This window comes from Lentinus tigrinus (assembly GCF_003813185.1).
Source record: "Lentinus tigrinus ALCF2SS1-7 unplaced genomic scaffold L226scaffold_4, whole genome shotgun sequence".
Lineage (NCBI taxonomy): Eukaryota > Fungi > Basidiomycota > Agaricomycetes > Polyporales > Polyporaceae > Lentinus > Lentinus tigrinus.
In genome coordinates this window covers 329,918-343,121 of record NW_027137913.1, presented here as the reverse complement: position 1 = coordinate 343,121, position 13,204 = coordinate 329,918, and the positions used below count along the sequence as shown (strand labels likewise).

The 13,204-nt window shown below is 56.0% G+C and overlaps 6 protein-coding genes and 1 non-coding gene across 7 annotated transcripts; 2 read left to right on the top strand and 5 right to left on the bottom strand.

Annotated features, from left to right (window-relative positions):
* Positions 1 to 408: 408 nt before the first annotated feature.
* L226DRAFT_530841 (uncharacterized protein) lies at positions 409 to 1,239 on the bottom strand. Its single transcript, XM_067679953.1, has one exon. The coding sequence runs from the start codon at positions 748 to 750 to the stop codon at positions 589 to 591; it is 162 nt and encodes a 53-aa protein (XP_067539548.1). The 5' UTR covers positions 751 to 1,239; the 3' UTR covers positions 409 to 588.
* A 646-nt stretch (positions 1,240 to 1,885) lies between these two features.
* L226DRAFT_567173 (uncharacterized protein) lies at positions 1,886 to 3,613 on the bottom strand (the record flags this gene model as incomplete). The annotated part of the gene is made up of 10 exons (XM_067683983.1): positions 1,886 to 2,168; positions 2,223 to 2,269; positions 2,325 to 2,447; positions 2,527 to 2,635; positions 2,754 to 2,857; positions 2,911 to 3,005; positions 3,057 to 3,183; positions 3,238 to 3,404; positions 3,469 to 3,503; positions 3,561 to 3,613. 10 exons carry the CDS (start codon positions 3,611 to 3,613, stop codon positions 1,886 to 1,888), a joined length of 1,143 nt encoding a protein of 380 aa, XP_067539547.1.
* Positions 3,614 to 5,003: 1,390 nt separating this feature from the next.
* Positions 5,004 to 6,037, top strand: L226DRAFT_530840 (transcription initiation factor IIA gamma subunit; the record flags this gene model as incomplete). Its single annotated transcript, XM_067679952.1, has 5 exons — positions 5,004 to 5,041; positions 5,110 to 5,197; positions 5,309 to 5,368; positions 5,499 to 5,945; positions 6,000 to 6,037. The coding sequence occupies 4 exons, from the start codon at positions 5,004 to 5,006 to the stop codon at positions 5,652 to 5,654; spliced, it is 342 nt and encodes a 113-aa protein (XP_067539546.1). The 3' UTR covers positions 5,655 to 5,945; positions 6,000 to 6,037.
* A 1,185-nt stretch (positions 6,038 to 7,222) lies between these two features.
* L226DRAFT_567171 (uncharacterized protein) lies at positions 7,223 to 7,718 on the bottom strand (the record flags this gene model as incomplete). Its single annotated transcript, XM_067683982.1, has 2 exons — positions 7,223 to 7,469; positions 7,528 to 7,718. The coding sequence occupies 2 exons, from the start codon at positions 7,716 to 7,718 to the stop codon at positions 7,223 to 7,225; spliced, it is 438 nt and encodes a 145-aa protein (XP_067539545.1).
* Positions 7,719 to 8,048: 330 nt separating this feature from the next.
* L226DRAFT_530838 (uncharacterized protein) lies at positions 8,049 to 11,596 on the top strand. The gene is made up of 6 exons (XM_067679951.1): positions 8,049 to 8,127; positions 8,188 to 8,591; positions 8,656 to 8,669; positions 9,251 to 9,451; positions 9,509 to 10,342; positions 10,400 to 11,596. Exons 1-6 carry the CDS (start codon positions 8,060 to 8,062, stop codon positions 11,129 to 11,131), a joined length of 2,253 nt encoding a protein of 750 aa, XP_067539544.1. The 5' UTR covers positions 8,049 to 8,059; the 3' UTR covers positions 11,132 to 11,596.
* L226DRAFT_530837 (mitochondrial inner membrane protein) lies at positions 11,386 to 12,843 on the bottom strand. The gene is made up of 5 exons (XM_067679950.1): positions 12,629 to 12,843; positions 12,478 to 12,516; positions 12,217 to 12,419; positions 11,917 to 12,049; positions 11,386 to 11,849 (listed from the first exon to the last, which is right to left on the bottom strand). Exons 1-5 carry the CDS (start codon positions 12,717 to 12,719, stop codon positions 11,812 to 11,814), a joined length of 504 nt encoding a protein of 167 aa, XP_067539543.1. The 5' UTR covers positions 12,720 to 12,843; the 3' UTR covers positions 11,386 to 11,811.
* Positions 12,844 to 13,055: 212 nt separating this feature from the next.
* On the bottom strand, positions 13,056 to 13,127 carry L226DRAFT_t33. The gene has a single exon. It is a non-coding gene; the product is annotated as a tRNA-Ala (tRNA).
* Between the last annotated feature and the right edge of the window lie 77 nt (positions 13,128 to 13,204).

Sequence of the window (13,204 nt, the reverse complement as noted above, 5' to 3'; positions counted from 1 at the left end):
TAGCATGCTTGGGATGGGTCGTAATAAACTTGCAGTCAGTCGTGTAGGAATATAGCAGCTTAGTCGGTTTGTTTCCGGTGTAAAGAAAACTCGCAGCCTGAAAGCGTCACAGTGAGCGTCTGCAACTCGGTATTACCGATATAACGGAAAACTTACGTTGACAGCGGCGGTCATCCCGGTCGCTGTGTGGAGATAGTGCCCATACAATGAGTACTATGAGACCCAGTAGACCATGTACCTCATTCCGACCGGAGGGAAAGGGCCACAGGTACCTAGATGTAGAAGCCGCGACCGGGCGTGGCAGTTCGGAGTATTCGAACCTGCATCAGCAAAAAGCCAAAACGCTCGGAAATGCTTGCGGTGTTTGCAACTGTCTATGCCCTTGGGAGCGATTGCAAGCGATTGCAAGCAGCACCAATAGGTTCATGGATTGTAAACCGGTTGGCAAGCTCGCCCCGGATTGCAATACAGGACGGTCCGAACGAGCCCGAGACCGGTCAGGCGCTTGCACACTTATGCTCGCTTAGCGATCTATCCGTCACCATTAAGTAGTGCCCCTCCCCCCCTTCCCCCATCTCTCCCGCGCACCTACCTACGAGTCGATAGCACCCATGTATCTTCGGCAACAGCGCTAGTGCGCAAGATACCGCAGTGCGTGCGAGCCCACCCACCCTCTGGACCTCCGCCATGTCCATCAGCGTCCGATCGTATGCTTCTCGCCTCCGGTGTTGACGGCGATTTGGGACGCATATGAAGCTTCGAGAGCTAGCTAGCCTCCTCGTCCACTCTTCTCCCCCTCCCATGTTGTCTGCACTGCGTTCCATCCATCCATCCTCTCTATCTGAGTCCCCATTTACTGAAGGACTCGCACACCGCTTAGTAGGGTAAGCTACACCGTGTGAGATGCCCGTAAGTTCCCATAAGCAGTATTCGCTGAGCTCATCCATAACGGTACGTTCATACGGTACGTCGCCTCCCATCCCCTTTGTTATCGACTGGTCACGGCCGCTAGCTTTGACGACTGCCCCACTATATCATCCACTTGGACATTTCTTATTGGTGAGTACGCTCAGGCTGACTCTTCGAGTCGTATCCCCTGCCCCTTTTGTCATACTGTGTGAGTCCTTCGACTCATTTTAGTCAGTCTAATATTATCTACACATCACTTTCATCAGTGCGAGACGGACAGCACACTGACGAGAGTTCTTACTGCTCGATAATTAATATTAATGTGACGCTGAGTTAATAATATGTCCTATGGCGTAGTTGCCCAGAAAATCAATATCACGTGATTATAATATCAATCGTCTGCCTATCATTCTCTGCTATCAAATAATTTATTGTATGCAGCTGCAAGCGTGTACTGTACTCTCGCTGGCAATCTCTCCTAATCAATGGAATCATCTATAATCATGAGAAGTGCTTACGGAGATTGCAAACGACTTGGGGTAAGATTATGCACCTTGCAACGTCGCTCGATCCCACCACAATCATTTCGGAGTCTCGGAGCGGATTGGGCAGGATTGCAGTGATTGCAAACGCTCCCGAGTGCTTATACTCTTTTTGGCTTTTTGCTGATGTGAGACCGACGCGTCAACACAACGCTTCGAGGCCGGTTCTTTGCCGCAACCTGCAGATGCAGTATAGGGTATTCTTATCACAGAGCGAGTGGAGGCACTTAGAAGTATATCGATTGCGGGTGGGACGTTCGATGAAAGTTCAGGACGAAGATGACATGCTTTACTGGGCCCGCCGATCGTTCTTAAGCGCCCATACGCAAGAAGCCCCGCGACCCAATGGGCCCAGATATATTGGGAGCCGCATAGCAGAGGCAAAGGATCACGTAGCAAAGGTGCGAGACTTGCAGACATAGCTCAAAGTTATGCTAGATGCCGACCCGATCCCTGCCATGGTCCCGGCCGACAAACGGGTCGGGAGAACCTCCACCGTCACGATCCTGTATTGCCGACTTGTCTGCCCCAGACAGCTCGGGAAAGTAGTCTTCTCCGACTCCCGGAATAGTGATCGAGGCACCAAAGGAGTCCACAAAATTAGTGACAAAGTGAAGTGAGTCGGGGGCTGACACGACAGAGGACGTTTGATCCACAGCCTTCCTATTGGCTTCTTGTAGGTCCATGAGAAACCGGGAGACGAGTATAGCCGTGATACTACGGATAAGATTGAGTTCTTCTGCATTCGACGACGTGAACAAATCAACATACTGTTCGCTGAAGACGGTGACCTCGCTGATATCGTCACTGCTGAGAATCTGACAGAGTGGCATTGAGAAAACGGATCAGGCATGGCGATGAGAGGCTACTCACGGAGCGGATAGAGAAGGACATGTGGAGAACATTCAGAGTCAGCACGATGCTGTTGACGCCGTAGTTGGTACTCAATTGAGGAACAAAGCAGTAGGTAGACACGTTACAGGAAGTATGAGGAGCCTGGCAAATCGCATGAGGTGACGGTAAGACCATAATCTCAAACGGCCACTCACCATCACGCAAAAGCACTCCAGCTAACGTTCGTGCCGTGAAAGATAAGTTGGAGGTTCGCCTTGGCAAGGTTAACCATGTCACGACTACCAGGATGATGTCCGCCGAGATCAGACATGTCCGCGATGCGATGGTGACTGACGGTGCCGAGGTTAGAGTCTGGCCAAGCCGATGTTGCAAATAAACAGATTCAACCTACAGCTAATGCGTTGTGTAAGAGTCTATCGGTGGAAACGAATCGATCGAAACACGTACTGAAGCTCCATCCCCGTCGTCAGATCATCCGTGACCAGACAGTTTCCAGGAACCACTGGCTGAAAGTCTTGTGTAACACCAGTTTGGCCGAAAGCAAATTTAGCCTGAAGTATAGCCATGAGCGCGCCAGCGACGTTACATAGGAACAAGCCCTTACGAAGGTGAGCATCGGTGCGACCAAGGAGAGAAGGAGGACCAAAGTTGACAACATTCTGCTCCTTACAAGTGCGTGGGCTCGCAACGCAGAGAACACTGATGGTATTCAACGTGAGATACAACGGTACGAAGAATGGGTGTACTTACAAGCCCAGGGGAAGTATTGAAGAATAACGACGACAAGGCTTGTCTTGATAAATGCCGCACAGCTATATGATGTATTCGTAAGCCATCTCTTGCTCGCTCGCTGAGGCTCGGTATAATGTCCAAACCTCTGAGGGTGAATTCAGCGGATCAAAGCACGGGATATAAAGTTCATGGGACGTACTTCAGCAGACACGATGAACAAAGTATACTCCACGATATAGAAGAGTTGGGCAATCAAGGGCAAGTATCTGTTGAGTATGAAGATGGCGGCGGCTCCGGATCTCTTCCCGTTCCAGAAGAGCTCCACCTCTCTGTCGAAGGTGATGATATAGTCGTAGACATAGAGAGCTGCGAGAGATATTCAGACGGGGTCGAGCCGCACACCGACATGTTGCCGGCGTAAGCTACGCACTCCATGCTGAGATTGACAAACAAAAGTCGACGTCACTGTGGCACAACGATCCATGTTATGAGTGAGACAGGAAGAGCTCCAACTGTACGCACAATGAAGCGAACTCGGCGATAGTGGCAGACACATCAGAGTTTGCAGAGGACATTGTAGCGTTCCTGTTCTAGTGGAAGTAGAGATGGGGGTCCATAGTCGATGACCGTATCCCTTTTTATAATGCTTGCAGAGTCCAAAGATAGTGCCATCCTCGTAGTCCGGTGGCGAAGTGTCTTGACAGATGTTCGTACAAAGTACAACAACTTGTCGTACTCGTCTGCCGCACCTGCGTGTGACCGAGAGACATGAGATATGCTATCCTCAGCGCAACCCCGAAGTCTGTCACGTACCTTGCCTACCGATGGTATGGTATGTAGAAGTAGGCCAACCTGTCACTGAACATTTTGCGAAGGAAGTTATCGAGTCGCTACCAACAATGAGTCGGACCAGAGACTCGGAGGAACGCCTCGACAAGAATGTGTGGACACTGAGGAAACAACTGAGAGCAGCGATCGTATCCATGGGGATCCGACCGTAGAAGCGATGAAACCCAGAAGGCTGGGCACACCATTGAAACAGAAGGAAGGAGCCATAGTCTGATCAGGTAGCTCCGCTAGAGCAAACTCCAGGACAGTGCCGTTGAACAGCAGTACGAACATGCCAACATCTTCATGTTTACCTGAAGCCACAATGAGCGGATGCGTCAGCACGAATGACTCGGAAACTCGCTGCCCACCTGTATCCATATCTGTGTCAAGAACCATGTTCGCAAATGACAGATAAGGCTAGGTTAGAGTTACGCCGTCGGCGGGAGAAAGGATCCAGTAGAAGTACGACGCCGTTGTTCAGGAACAATCCCACTTCGGTTGCACTCCATAGTAGCAACACCATCTGCGGTCTCATGCTCGCGGATAGCGAACACAGCTGCTCTACCTGTAGCTTTACCCGCACAGATTTCGCAACCGTTCTATCCGCACCCACCGAATGCTCATTGTCAGCACTTAGTTAGCGGGATTGGGACGCTGCGCGATAGCATCTGCCTAGTGTGTCAAACGACATAAGCCCAACAATCATGCAACACAACGAAGATGTGAAGCTTACTTGTAGTTCGTGAGCAGCTTCAGCCCTTCAGCCGTGGGGGGGGGGGTTCAATCGAGAGACAATGCTAAGGTTCACGCCGTAGACACGTAGCGATGTCGCGGACATAAACGTGCTCAATAGGTGTCCACCACAATGCTACACGCCTGTAGTCGTTCCTCAAGCTGTTGAGGAAGGCTGATGACATTGAGGATCGGAGAGGAGACGTTGAACGTGTCGGAGGTCTGAAAGTGAGTGCTGCTGCACCATTCTGGGATGGCTTACGTAAGCCATTATTCTCGTCGCTCCGGCGCTGGCGAAGCATGCTCACCACCTCGACCCTTGTCCACGACGTCCGTACTCGCTGCAGAGCCCTTCCTTGCTTATTCGCTCTTTTACGAACCTCTACGACTCTCAGTGCAGCCATGGCCTCAGCATACTACGAGTTCTACCGGGGCTCTTCGTGAGTACCAAACCCTAGCGCAGTTCTCAGGCGAATTTGACTGGAGGACCTGGCCCCGACCTGTCCAGGATCGGCATGGCGCTCACCGACTCGCTTGACGAGCTCATTACGAGCGGCGCGATCACGCCGCAGCTGGCTATGAAGGTTCTGCAGCAGGTGCGTGTCGAGGAATAGGGTGGTTGTGGCTGGGGACGACGAGTGCGCGGTGCTGACTCATGCGTGCCCTGTGCCCGTCCTCCCTCCTTTTTGCTTCGTGCGGGCGAGCAGTTTGACAAGTCGCTGGCGGACATCATGGTGAAGCAGGTGAAGACGAAGACCACGCTCAAGGTATGTGCGTTGCTCGCTGTGCAGTCTGTTAGCTCACGGACGTTGCGTTGTGACTCATCCCCCTCTGCAAACGAACCACTCCCTCGTGCTGCTGCTGCCTTTGTTCCTTTTCCTTCCTTGGATGCTGTAGGGTCACCTGCATACGTATCGTCTCTGCGACGACGTGTGGACGTTCATCGTCAAGAACCCGACGTTCAAGATGGAGTCGAACGAATTAGTGTCGGCGCCCAAGATCAAGATTGTCGCGTGCAAGAACGGCGACGCCATCGAGGCGGGGAAGAAGTAGACCACTACCATCGCTCTCCTGTCCTTCTCCCCGCCTCTCCCTACCTCTTGTTACCGGCACGACCCAAGGTCGTGAAGGAGACCGTTTGTATAACATATTCCCTGTTGCCCACGTCTCCACGTCCCCTGCGATACATCCCCTTTCTGGCATGCAGTTCCCCTATCGTGTACTTGTAGACCGCTCTGGCATAGATACACCCGCTCATGGACTCATAATCTATCATACTTGCATCCGCGTCCCATGATTCCCTCTTAGATGGTTGTCAGCCCATTGGGTAGCTTGTAAGCTAAGGTGAGCGTTTACTCCTGTTCTGTTGTGTTCGTCACTGACGCATCCTTTCGGCAGTGCCTCTTTTCCTTCCTTTCTTCGTACCGATGCGCCGTATACCCCCGCGTCTGCATGGGCTCGCGGTAAGCCCGTGTTTGTCTCCTATCCGCCTCGTCACGCTGCTGCCGATGTGGTCACCGACAGAAGCCCTGGCTCGAGGACTCAATCACGCGTAACCGCTTTCCGATCACTAGCGCATAGGAACTGGAAGCCCGTCGTCACGATAACCGGCTCCACAAGCCGTGCGTACGCGATGTTGGCGTGACATGTGTTCATCGCGCTGCTTGGATGCACGTACGTGGTATTATAATGCACGAGCGTTGGTGTTGCGATCCGTCGCAGGCGGAGGTGCTGACTACGCCTTCTGACTACACGCTGGCGTGCCTCACAACTCAACCATTACAGGGTCAGATTGCGCGATACGCTCAATAACGCGTCGTGTCACGAGAGCGCAAGACTTACATACGGACCACGGACCACGGTGCACATCCAACAACGAGGGTTGCCTCCGGGAAGCTCCTCCGAAGTCGTTCAATGGGGAGACACACATCATCTGACCTCCGACTGGTTTCCTCCGAGGCTGGGGTCCGATTCCGAGGGGCCCTTCCGACACGGCCTGTCGTACGTGAGCTTCGGAATCCGGGCAGTTCCCAACAAAACCTTACTCTTGCTTGTGTCGTCGGAATGCGTCGACCGAAACTCTCTTGCTCTTGCTCTGTTTGAAGATGAAGCTACCGCGCGAGAGCGGGATGCTTGTGAAGCCAGGGCGACCTCGTGGGTGCGTACCTTCCCGGTCATTGGTCTGCCTAACGCTAACTTATCTGCACGATCTAGGTTATGCTCCAGCCTTCTTGGTCCAACCTCCGTGTTCATTGAAGCAAGCCAAGCGAGGGGTTCGTCGACAAGTCTGCGCGTCATGGAAGCTTGAAGAAGCAGAACTCGTTGCAGGGACGGGGTCAGGTGGGTCGCGTAGACGCTGCGGCTGATAAGGTCTGGGCATGCGACTGCGGTATGTCGTTGGAGTGTGGTGAGTGCGCCAGTGGCGTTTGCTCTATCATGTCAACCCAGCAGGGGAAGCTGATGCGTATTGCTTGGGGCGACGTCGACGCAGTCCAGGTTGCAAACATGCTGGTCTGGATTCGTCACAGTATGAAGGACCGCGCGCGCACTAAAAGATGGGGCGAGCTAAGGGCGGGTTCCTGATGGTAAGTGGGTGTCTTCGGAGGCCGGGGCCGACGCGCCTAGAGGGTGGAGACCAACATATCGCAATCGAGACAGACCCAGGAGATATAGGAGATATCAGCGGACAGCGGACCTCCCGTGTTGAGACCGTCGAGGCCGCTGTCGGATGCCTTGTTATCGCCACTGTTGTCGATGTCGGGATCCGGGGACGGAGGTGTGCGGGAGGGATCGTCCCGGGGTGATCCCCCGAGGCCAACGTACACGGCGCGGGGGTTATGGCATGGTTGCGGGGGAAGACGTATGTGGCTTGCCCCGAGGGGCTGGAAATAGCACGGGTGGGGGAACTGGAACGTCTGTTGCGTACATTAAGAGCTTCTGGCGCCGCGGGGTCTTGGGCATCGAGATGGTGATGGGAGGAGGATTGTCAGAGGTGCTTTGTCTGCGCGGATCACCGGTGACCTTTGGAGACGGGTGGGACGCCTGTGACTGTGCGGGTAGCTTGGCGGTCGGCCTGTGGGACGCACGGGTGGATTGTGATTGTGCAGGTCGAAACATGGCGAGACATGTCGGACGAGGTGGCTAGCGTCGGAGGGGATGGGTGGGTCGGATGCGGGCGGGCGACGAGGATGGTCCGAGAGATCTAATCTGGACCTGTGCCGGAAGGGGCAGGTGAAGAGTCAAATGGTCAATGAAGCGGCGGGGAATGACGCTGCCCCAGCCATGCACTGAGCCTGCGGCGGTAGCGCGGTCCAGCGCGGCTCTAATCCAGACGGGGCTGGCTACCCCTCACCTCCCCGCATACAAATATCACATCTGTCTTGCGAAGAGAAATACTGTATACCCCGCACGGCTTTGCTCACAGAATGCCTGCTCTCCTCCTCGAATCACAAGCCGACATGCGCGAGATCAGCGGCTCCGACCGCTGTGGCAGGGTCGCGACTAAGCGGGCAAGCAATAAGCTCGAGTGCGTCCTGCGATAAGTCTCGGCGTTTCTCCTCCTCTCTTCCTAACCACCATCTTCCAGCCTCTACCAGCTCCTCTGCGCCGTCGACTACCACTCGCCACCTCCAAACCAGTGCGCAAGGCGCAAGCCCAACGAAAAGCACACTTCGACCTCGCGCCCCCGCGATCTTAGCGCGCCCTCTTCGCCCACAACCTCGTCCTCCTCCGTCTCCTCCCTTCCCCGTTCCCAACCACTACAACCTCCAAGCCAATCACAAGCATCCTCCTCGTCCATGGCGCAGCCAGAGCAGGAGCCCCCGCTCGTCTGGGACTGGGACGTCGAACATGAGGACCGAAGGGCCGAGGCAAAGGCCGACGCCGCCGTCCATGGCGCGATGCCCTTCCAGGTCGACCGCAAGCTCCTGAAAGACATCGTCCACGAGCGTATGGGTGCTGAGGTTGCACGTATCAAATTCCTCGGGGCAGGTTCGTCTAACTCAATCTCTTCCCCATCTCCCCAGATCCTCATCTCACCCCCTCGCTGCTGCAGGTACTTTCCACAAAGTGAGCCTCTCTCTCCCTCTCCCTCTCCCTGCCAACCCCCCTGCTTGTTTGCTTTCTCTGTGCTTTCTCTTGCTCGCCTGCGCTATCGGAGTGTCGTTGGCTTCCATGCACGTTCCAGGGATGCCCCGCGCGAAGCCACGAACCGAGCCCCGCGCGGGGTACGCTTCATCTCCGTTGGGAAGTTACGGGGACAGCCTGGGTCCGCGTACTTTGCCGGCCGCGTAGATGGAGTACCGTCCCACCGGGCACTGCTCCGGTGCCTCTTGGCACTTTCTCCCGTCATACTTGGCTTTGCTTTGTATGGGCGACAAACGCGCCGTCGCCTGAACTGGTGCGCAGCATATCTCGCGATGCCTTCGCTCACCATGGCCAAGCATGCCAACTGCGCCGAGGCGATGAGACGAATCACGTCTCAGACGCGTCGTATCAGGTGTAGCGCGAATGTGTTCATTGCGATGGGGAGGGTGACGGCAAGACGCCGCCATTGACTTTTGCGCAGCCCGGTCTCGTTTGTCCAACGTCATTCTCTGTGGCACAAGATTGGCTCCGCTAGGCACAATGAGCTGACCAGATTACGACAGGGATACCTAGTCACTCTCGTGGACAGGCGCGAAGTGGTCGCCCGTGTCGCGCGCCGTTTCATGCCTCGGCTTAAGACCGAGTCTGAAGTGGCGACTATGAACTATCTGCGGCACTACACCGCCATCCCAGTACCAGATGTCTACCACTATGACGCTAATCCGTATAATCGGTTAGGTGGAGAGTACATCCTCATGTCAAAGGTAAGTTCCCGAGATGCAGACTTCCATTGTTGCCTGTCGCTCATGCTTAGCATTCAGGCACCTGGTATTGCGCTATCGAAGGTGTTCCATTCATTACCACACAACAAACTGATAGCGCTCATGGAGAACATTGCCATGCTAGTCATCCCATTGTTCGGCCACCGCTTCCCCATGATTGGTTCGTTGTACAGTGGCCCCGACCCCAACGCCCACCCTGATCTATCCTCGTCGCTACCAACACCAACCCCTTCGACATATCAGCGCTACACGAACATCGCTGACGCGTTCGATAAGCTGCAGGTACAGCAGGCAGAAGGCTCTTCGACATGCGAAACGCACGTTGGTCCTATCATCTCGTGGCCCTTCTTTGGCTCCAACCGCGGCGTGCTGTCGCACCCTGACGAACTCAACCGCGGGCCCTGGCGGTCGACGCACGATTACCTCCTCTCATGCGTCGAGCGCGAGATCAAGGGTGTCATCCTCGAGAACGAGGGCAAGGCGGCCCCACACCGGCTGCACCTCGACCCGGACGAGATCCAGACGTCGCGTCATCACAAGGTCACTGCTCTGCCCGACGATCGTTCCGACGCGTCGGACGAGTGGGACTGGGAGGAGAGCGAGAACGAGTGGGAGGGCCCGGGTGACACGATGTACCAGGACTACCGCCGAATGCAGCGCACGACGTTCCTTGTCGCGCACCTTGCGGAGCGCGAGGAGCGCGTCAAGGCCGAGATGACACGCTTCCTCAAGATGATGGAGCGTCTCGGCGTCGTTGCTCACAATGAGGGCGATGGCGGCGGTGGCGAGCCGGAGCCTGAGGAGTTCTCGATCGACTGCCATGACCTCAACCTCGAGAATGTGTTTGTCGACGAGAACGACAACTCCAAGATCGTAAGTCCTACTTCACTCACCCGGTTGCAGGTTCAGCCGCTGACCGCACAAACACAGACCTGCATCATCGACTGGGAGTCCACAACAACGCGTCCGCTCTGGCATTGCGCCCACGTGCCCTCCTTTCTGCAGAGCTCCCCCTTTACCGCCAAGCTCTTCCGCGCGACCGTCGAGAAGTTCACACACGCCCCGCCCGTCGAGACCGTCTCGATCCGCGGGAAGCCCGTCCCCCTCGCCGAGCTCGCCTCCTCCTGGCTCCACTACGAGGCGACGGGCGCGCGCCTGCGCATGGCGCACCGCTGCATCGAGTGGGACGGGTGGGAGGAGGGGCTCGTGGACTCGATGATCGGGCCCGAGGAGCAGGAGGAGGACTGGTTCAAGGAGTGGCGGGACGACAACGCCGAGCCGACGAGCCGCGGGGACCTCTCGGACATTGACGAGGAGGTCGCGCTGTCGTCGAAGCCGGAGAGCCCCGTCGCGTCCATCAGCCCGACGCTCACGGCGTGCACGAGCGAGGGCGAGGACGCGGTGCTCAGGCGCAAGCTGGGCGGCGCGAACGGAAACGTGAACGGGAACGGGGCGCCGGTGGTCCCGACGGTTCCCAAGGTCGTCGTCGCGGTGGAGAAAGAGCGGGAGAAGCTGCTCAATGCCACGGGCGACTTTTGCGGGGGCCGCGGGGGAGAGCTTGGGCGCAGGCTCGAGGCGTGGCTGTATGTGAGCGGGGACGAGGACGGGCGGGTGGGGCTTGGGCAGCGGTGGGAGGGTGAGGGGGACGAGGAGGACTACTGAGTGCAGTCTTCCACCCAGTGCCCACTTGCCCACTGGCTCGCTCCTCCGTCGTTCTGATATGGTTGCTGTCGTCTTCTTTGGTCTGATTCGCTTGGCATACCTCCTCTGCATCCTTTCGCATCCTTGGGACTTTCATGTCACTATTCACTCGCATCTGTCACTTCCTCATTCTATCCCCACGTCCATATTCCATGTCCATACCTCCCATATTCCGCTCACGAGTCAGTCACGATACTAATTATTGCAGTAGAGATTTTCTGAGGACGCAGATAGCAGCCTACCACGGTATGTAATCCTATGATACTCCCTCACCGCACACCTCGCATGTGTACATCATCCCATCTTCCTTGATCCCCGTGTAATTATTGCCTAGTCGACTTGCCGCACAGCGTACTTGTGCACCCATGTACTATAAGCACGGGTTCGGTGCGTCTTTGAATACAATCACCGCGAATGCAGTCGTTCTTGCAATCTAGTTGTCGGCGACTCGCAGTATCGTAGCTACCGTAGCACTGAGAGAACGATGCGGGCTTGCGATGCAATTGACGTCACAGATGAGGTTACAATACTGAGGCTAGAACGATCCATTGCTTGGGGGGTTTGCCCGTATCTGCTCCGAGTGCGCCCGTCCGTCAGGACACAACGGCTACTCACGGGCCTCCGACGTCGCTATATGGTACTCATGCGTGCCATGTCTTGGCAATGAGCTCAGTGAGACCTGACAAGTCCGCCCAAAGCATGATTAGCATGCGGGTATATGCGGCGAAAAACACAGGGGAACGCACCGATGTCGTTGGTGTTGAACTGGTAGACGCCGACGAGGACACCGACGGTGGTCGCGCGGAGCACCCAGGTCATGGCCCGACCGAGGACGGGGAACTTGCGGGGGTGGAGGTAGTCGACGATGATGGAGTCGAACTGTTGGGCCGGTTAGCCTAGTGCCTCGGGCGCTTGCAATCACATGTGATACGCAGCGGGGGGCCTCGTCGCGTTCAACAGCCGGGTGCGTCGACGCAGGCGTACTGCGGTACGCCAGCAAAGAGTGCAGGGAGGTGGAGGGAGGAAGAGAGAAGGAGTGGACGTACGCCAATGTGACTGTGCATGACCAGGCTCACGCCGAGGAGACCATCGAGGATGGGGTAGTTCGTGCCGCTCGTGACGAACGAGGCGACGGTGAGGGGAACGAGACCGGCAGAGAGGATGCGCTCGAATGCCCAGTGGTACGAGCCGTGCGTCTTGGAGGGAGGCGGGAAAGGAGTGGGGTCGTTCACGGTTCCCCTGTAAATGGCTGCAATTGCGCGTTCACTTGAGCAACAGCCGCAAAACGGAAACACATAGGTACGTACGACCACCGGGAACGTACGCAGAGTCCGCCGCTCCTCTTGCTGTGAGACAGATCCGTGTCAGTAGGCAGACAATCCGAGGAAGTTACCCCACACGCGAGCGCGAGACACATGTCGATGCGAATCGTTTTCGTGCGGCCGGGGGAAGACGCACCTTGCACAGCGAGCGGGCGCAGCGACCTGCGCGCAAAGGCAGTGGCGACGTTCCTGTTGAACGCGGAGCGGGCGACGAGGGAGGAGGACATGGCGGACGTTGTTGGACAGAGGTAGCAAGCGGCTTAGGGACACTACTCGTTGTGGAGGGGGTCGGACTTGTCCAATCAGCCCGTCCCGATTGGCCCGTCGGCATCTTCCACCCGCTTTCGGCCGTCCCTCCCGCATGCACTCGACGAAGGGCGTGTTTGATAACGCTCTAGACAGGTGCCCAAACGATCGATGTCCTTGCATGGTGGGCCAAGTAATTATATGTACAGCTAAACACAGAGTTCTGGAGCAAAACGTGGGCCAAGTAATTATATGTACAGCTAAACACAGAGTTCTGGAGCAAAACTACATTGCAAAAGCAGACTACTACCCATATATGGACATTCAGAGGATTGAACTCTGGACCTCACGCATGCGAAGCGTGCGCGCTACCACTGTGCCAAATGCCCGTGGCATTTTGCCCCAAACAGAGCAAATGGTGTTGGGAGCAATTAATTCCGTAACCGCGTCCATGGCCGTCTACAAG

What these genes read in the sequence shown, in the direction of transcription:
- L226DRAFT_530837 (XM_067679950.1), bottom strand. Translation starts at nt 12,719, where the DNA reads ATGTCCTCCTCCCTCGTCGCCCGCTCCGCGTTCAACAGGAACGTCGCC. An exon ending in GCGCCCGCTCGCTGTGCAAG is followed by an intron (nt 12,517 to 12,628) that starts GTGCGTCTTCCC and finishes TCTGTCTCACAG; the next exon opens with CAAGAGGAGCGGCGGACTCT. An exon ending in TGCGTACGTTCCCGGTGGTC is followed by an intron (nt 12,420 to 12,477) that starts GTACGTACCTAT and finishes GCGCAATTGCAG; the next exon opens with CCATTTACAGGGGAACCGTG.
- L226DRAFT_530838 (XM_067679951.1), top strand. Translation starts at nt 8,060, where the DNA reads ATGCGCGAGATCAGCGGCTCCGACCGCTGTGGCAGGGTCGCGACTAAG. An exon ending in CGGGCAAGCAATAAGCTCGA is followed by an intron (nt 8,128 to 8,187) that starts GTGCGTCCTGCG and finishes ACCATCTTCCAG; the next exon opens with CCTCTACCAGCTCCTCTGCG. An exon ending in AGAACGACAACTCCAAGATC is followed by an intron (nt 10,343 to 10,399) that starts GTAAGTCCTACT and finishes GCACAAACACAG; the next exon opens with ACCTGCATCATCGACTGGGA.
- L226DRAFT_530841 (XM_067679953.1), bottom strand. Translation starts at nt 750, where the DNA reads ATGCGTCCCAAATCGCCGTCAACACCGGAGGCGAGAAGCATACGATCG.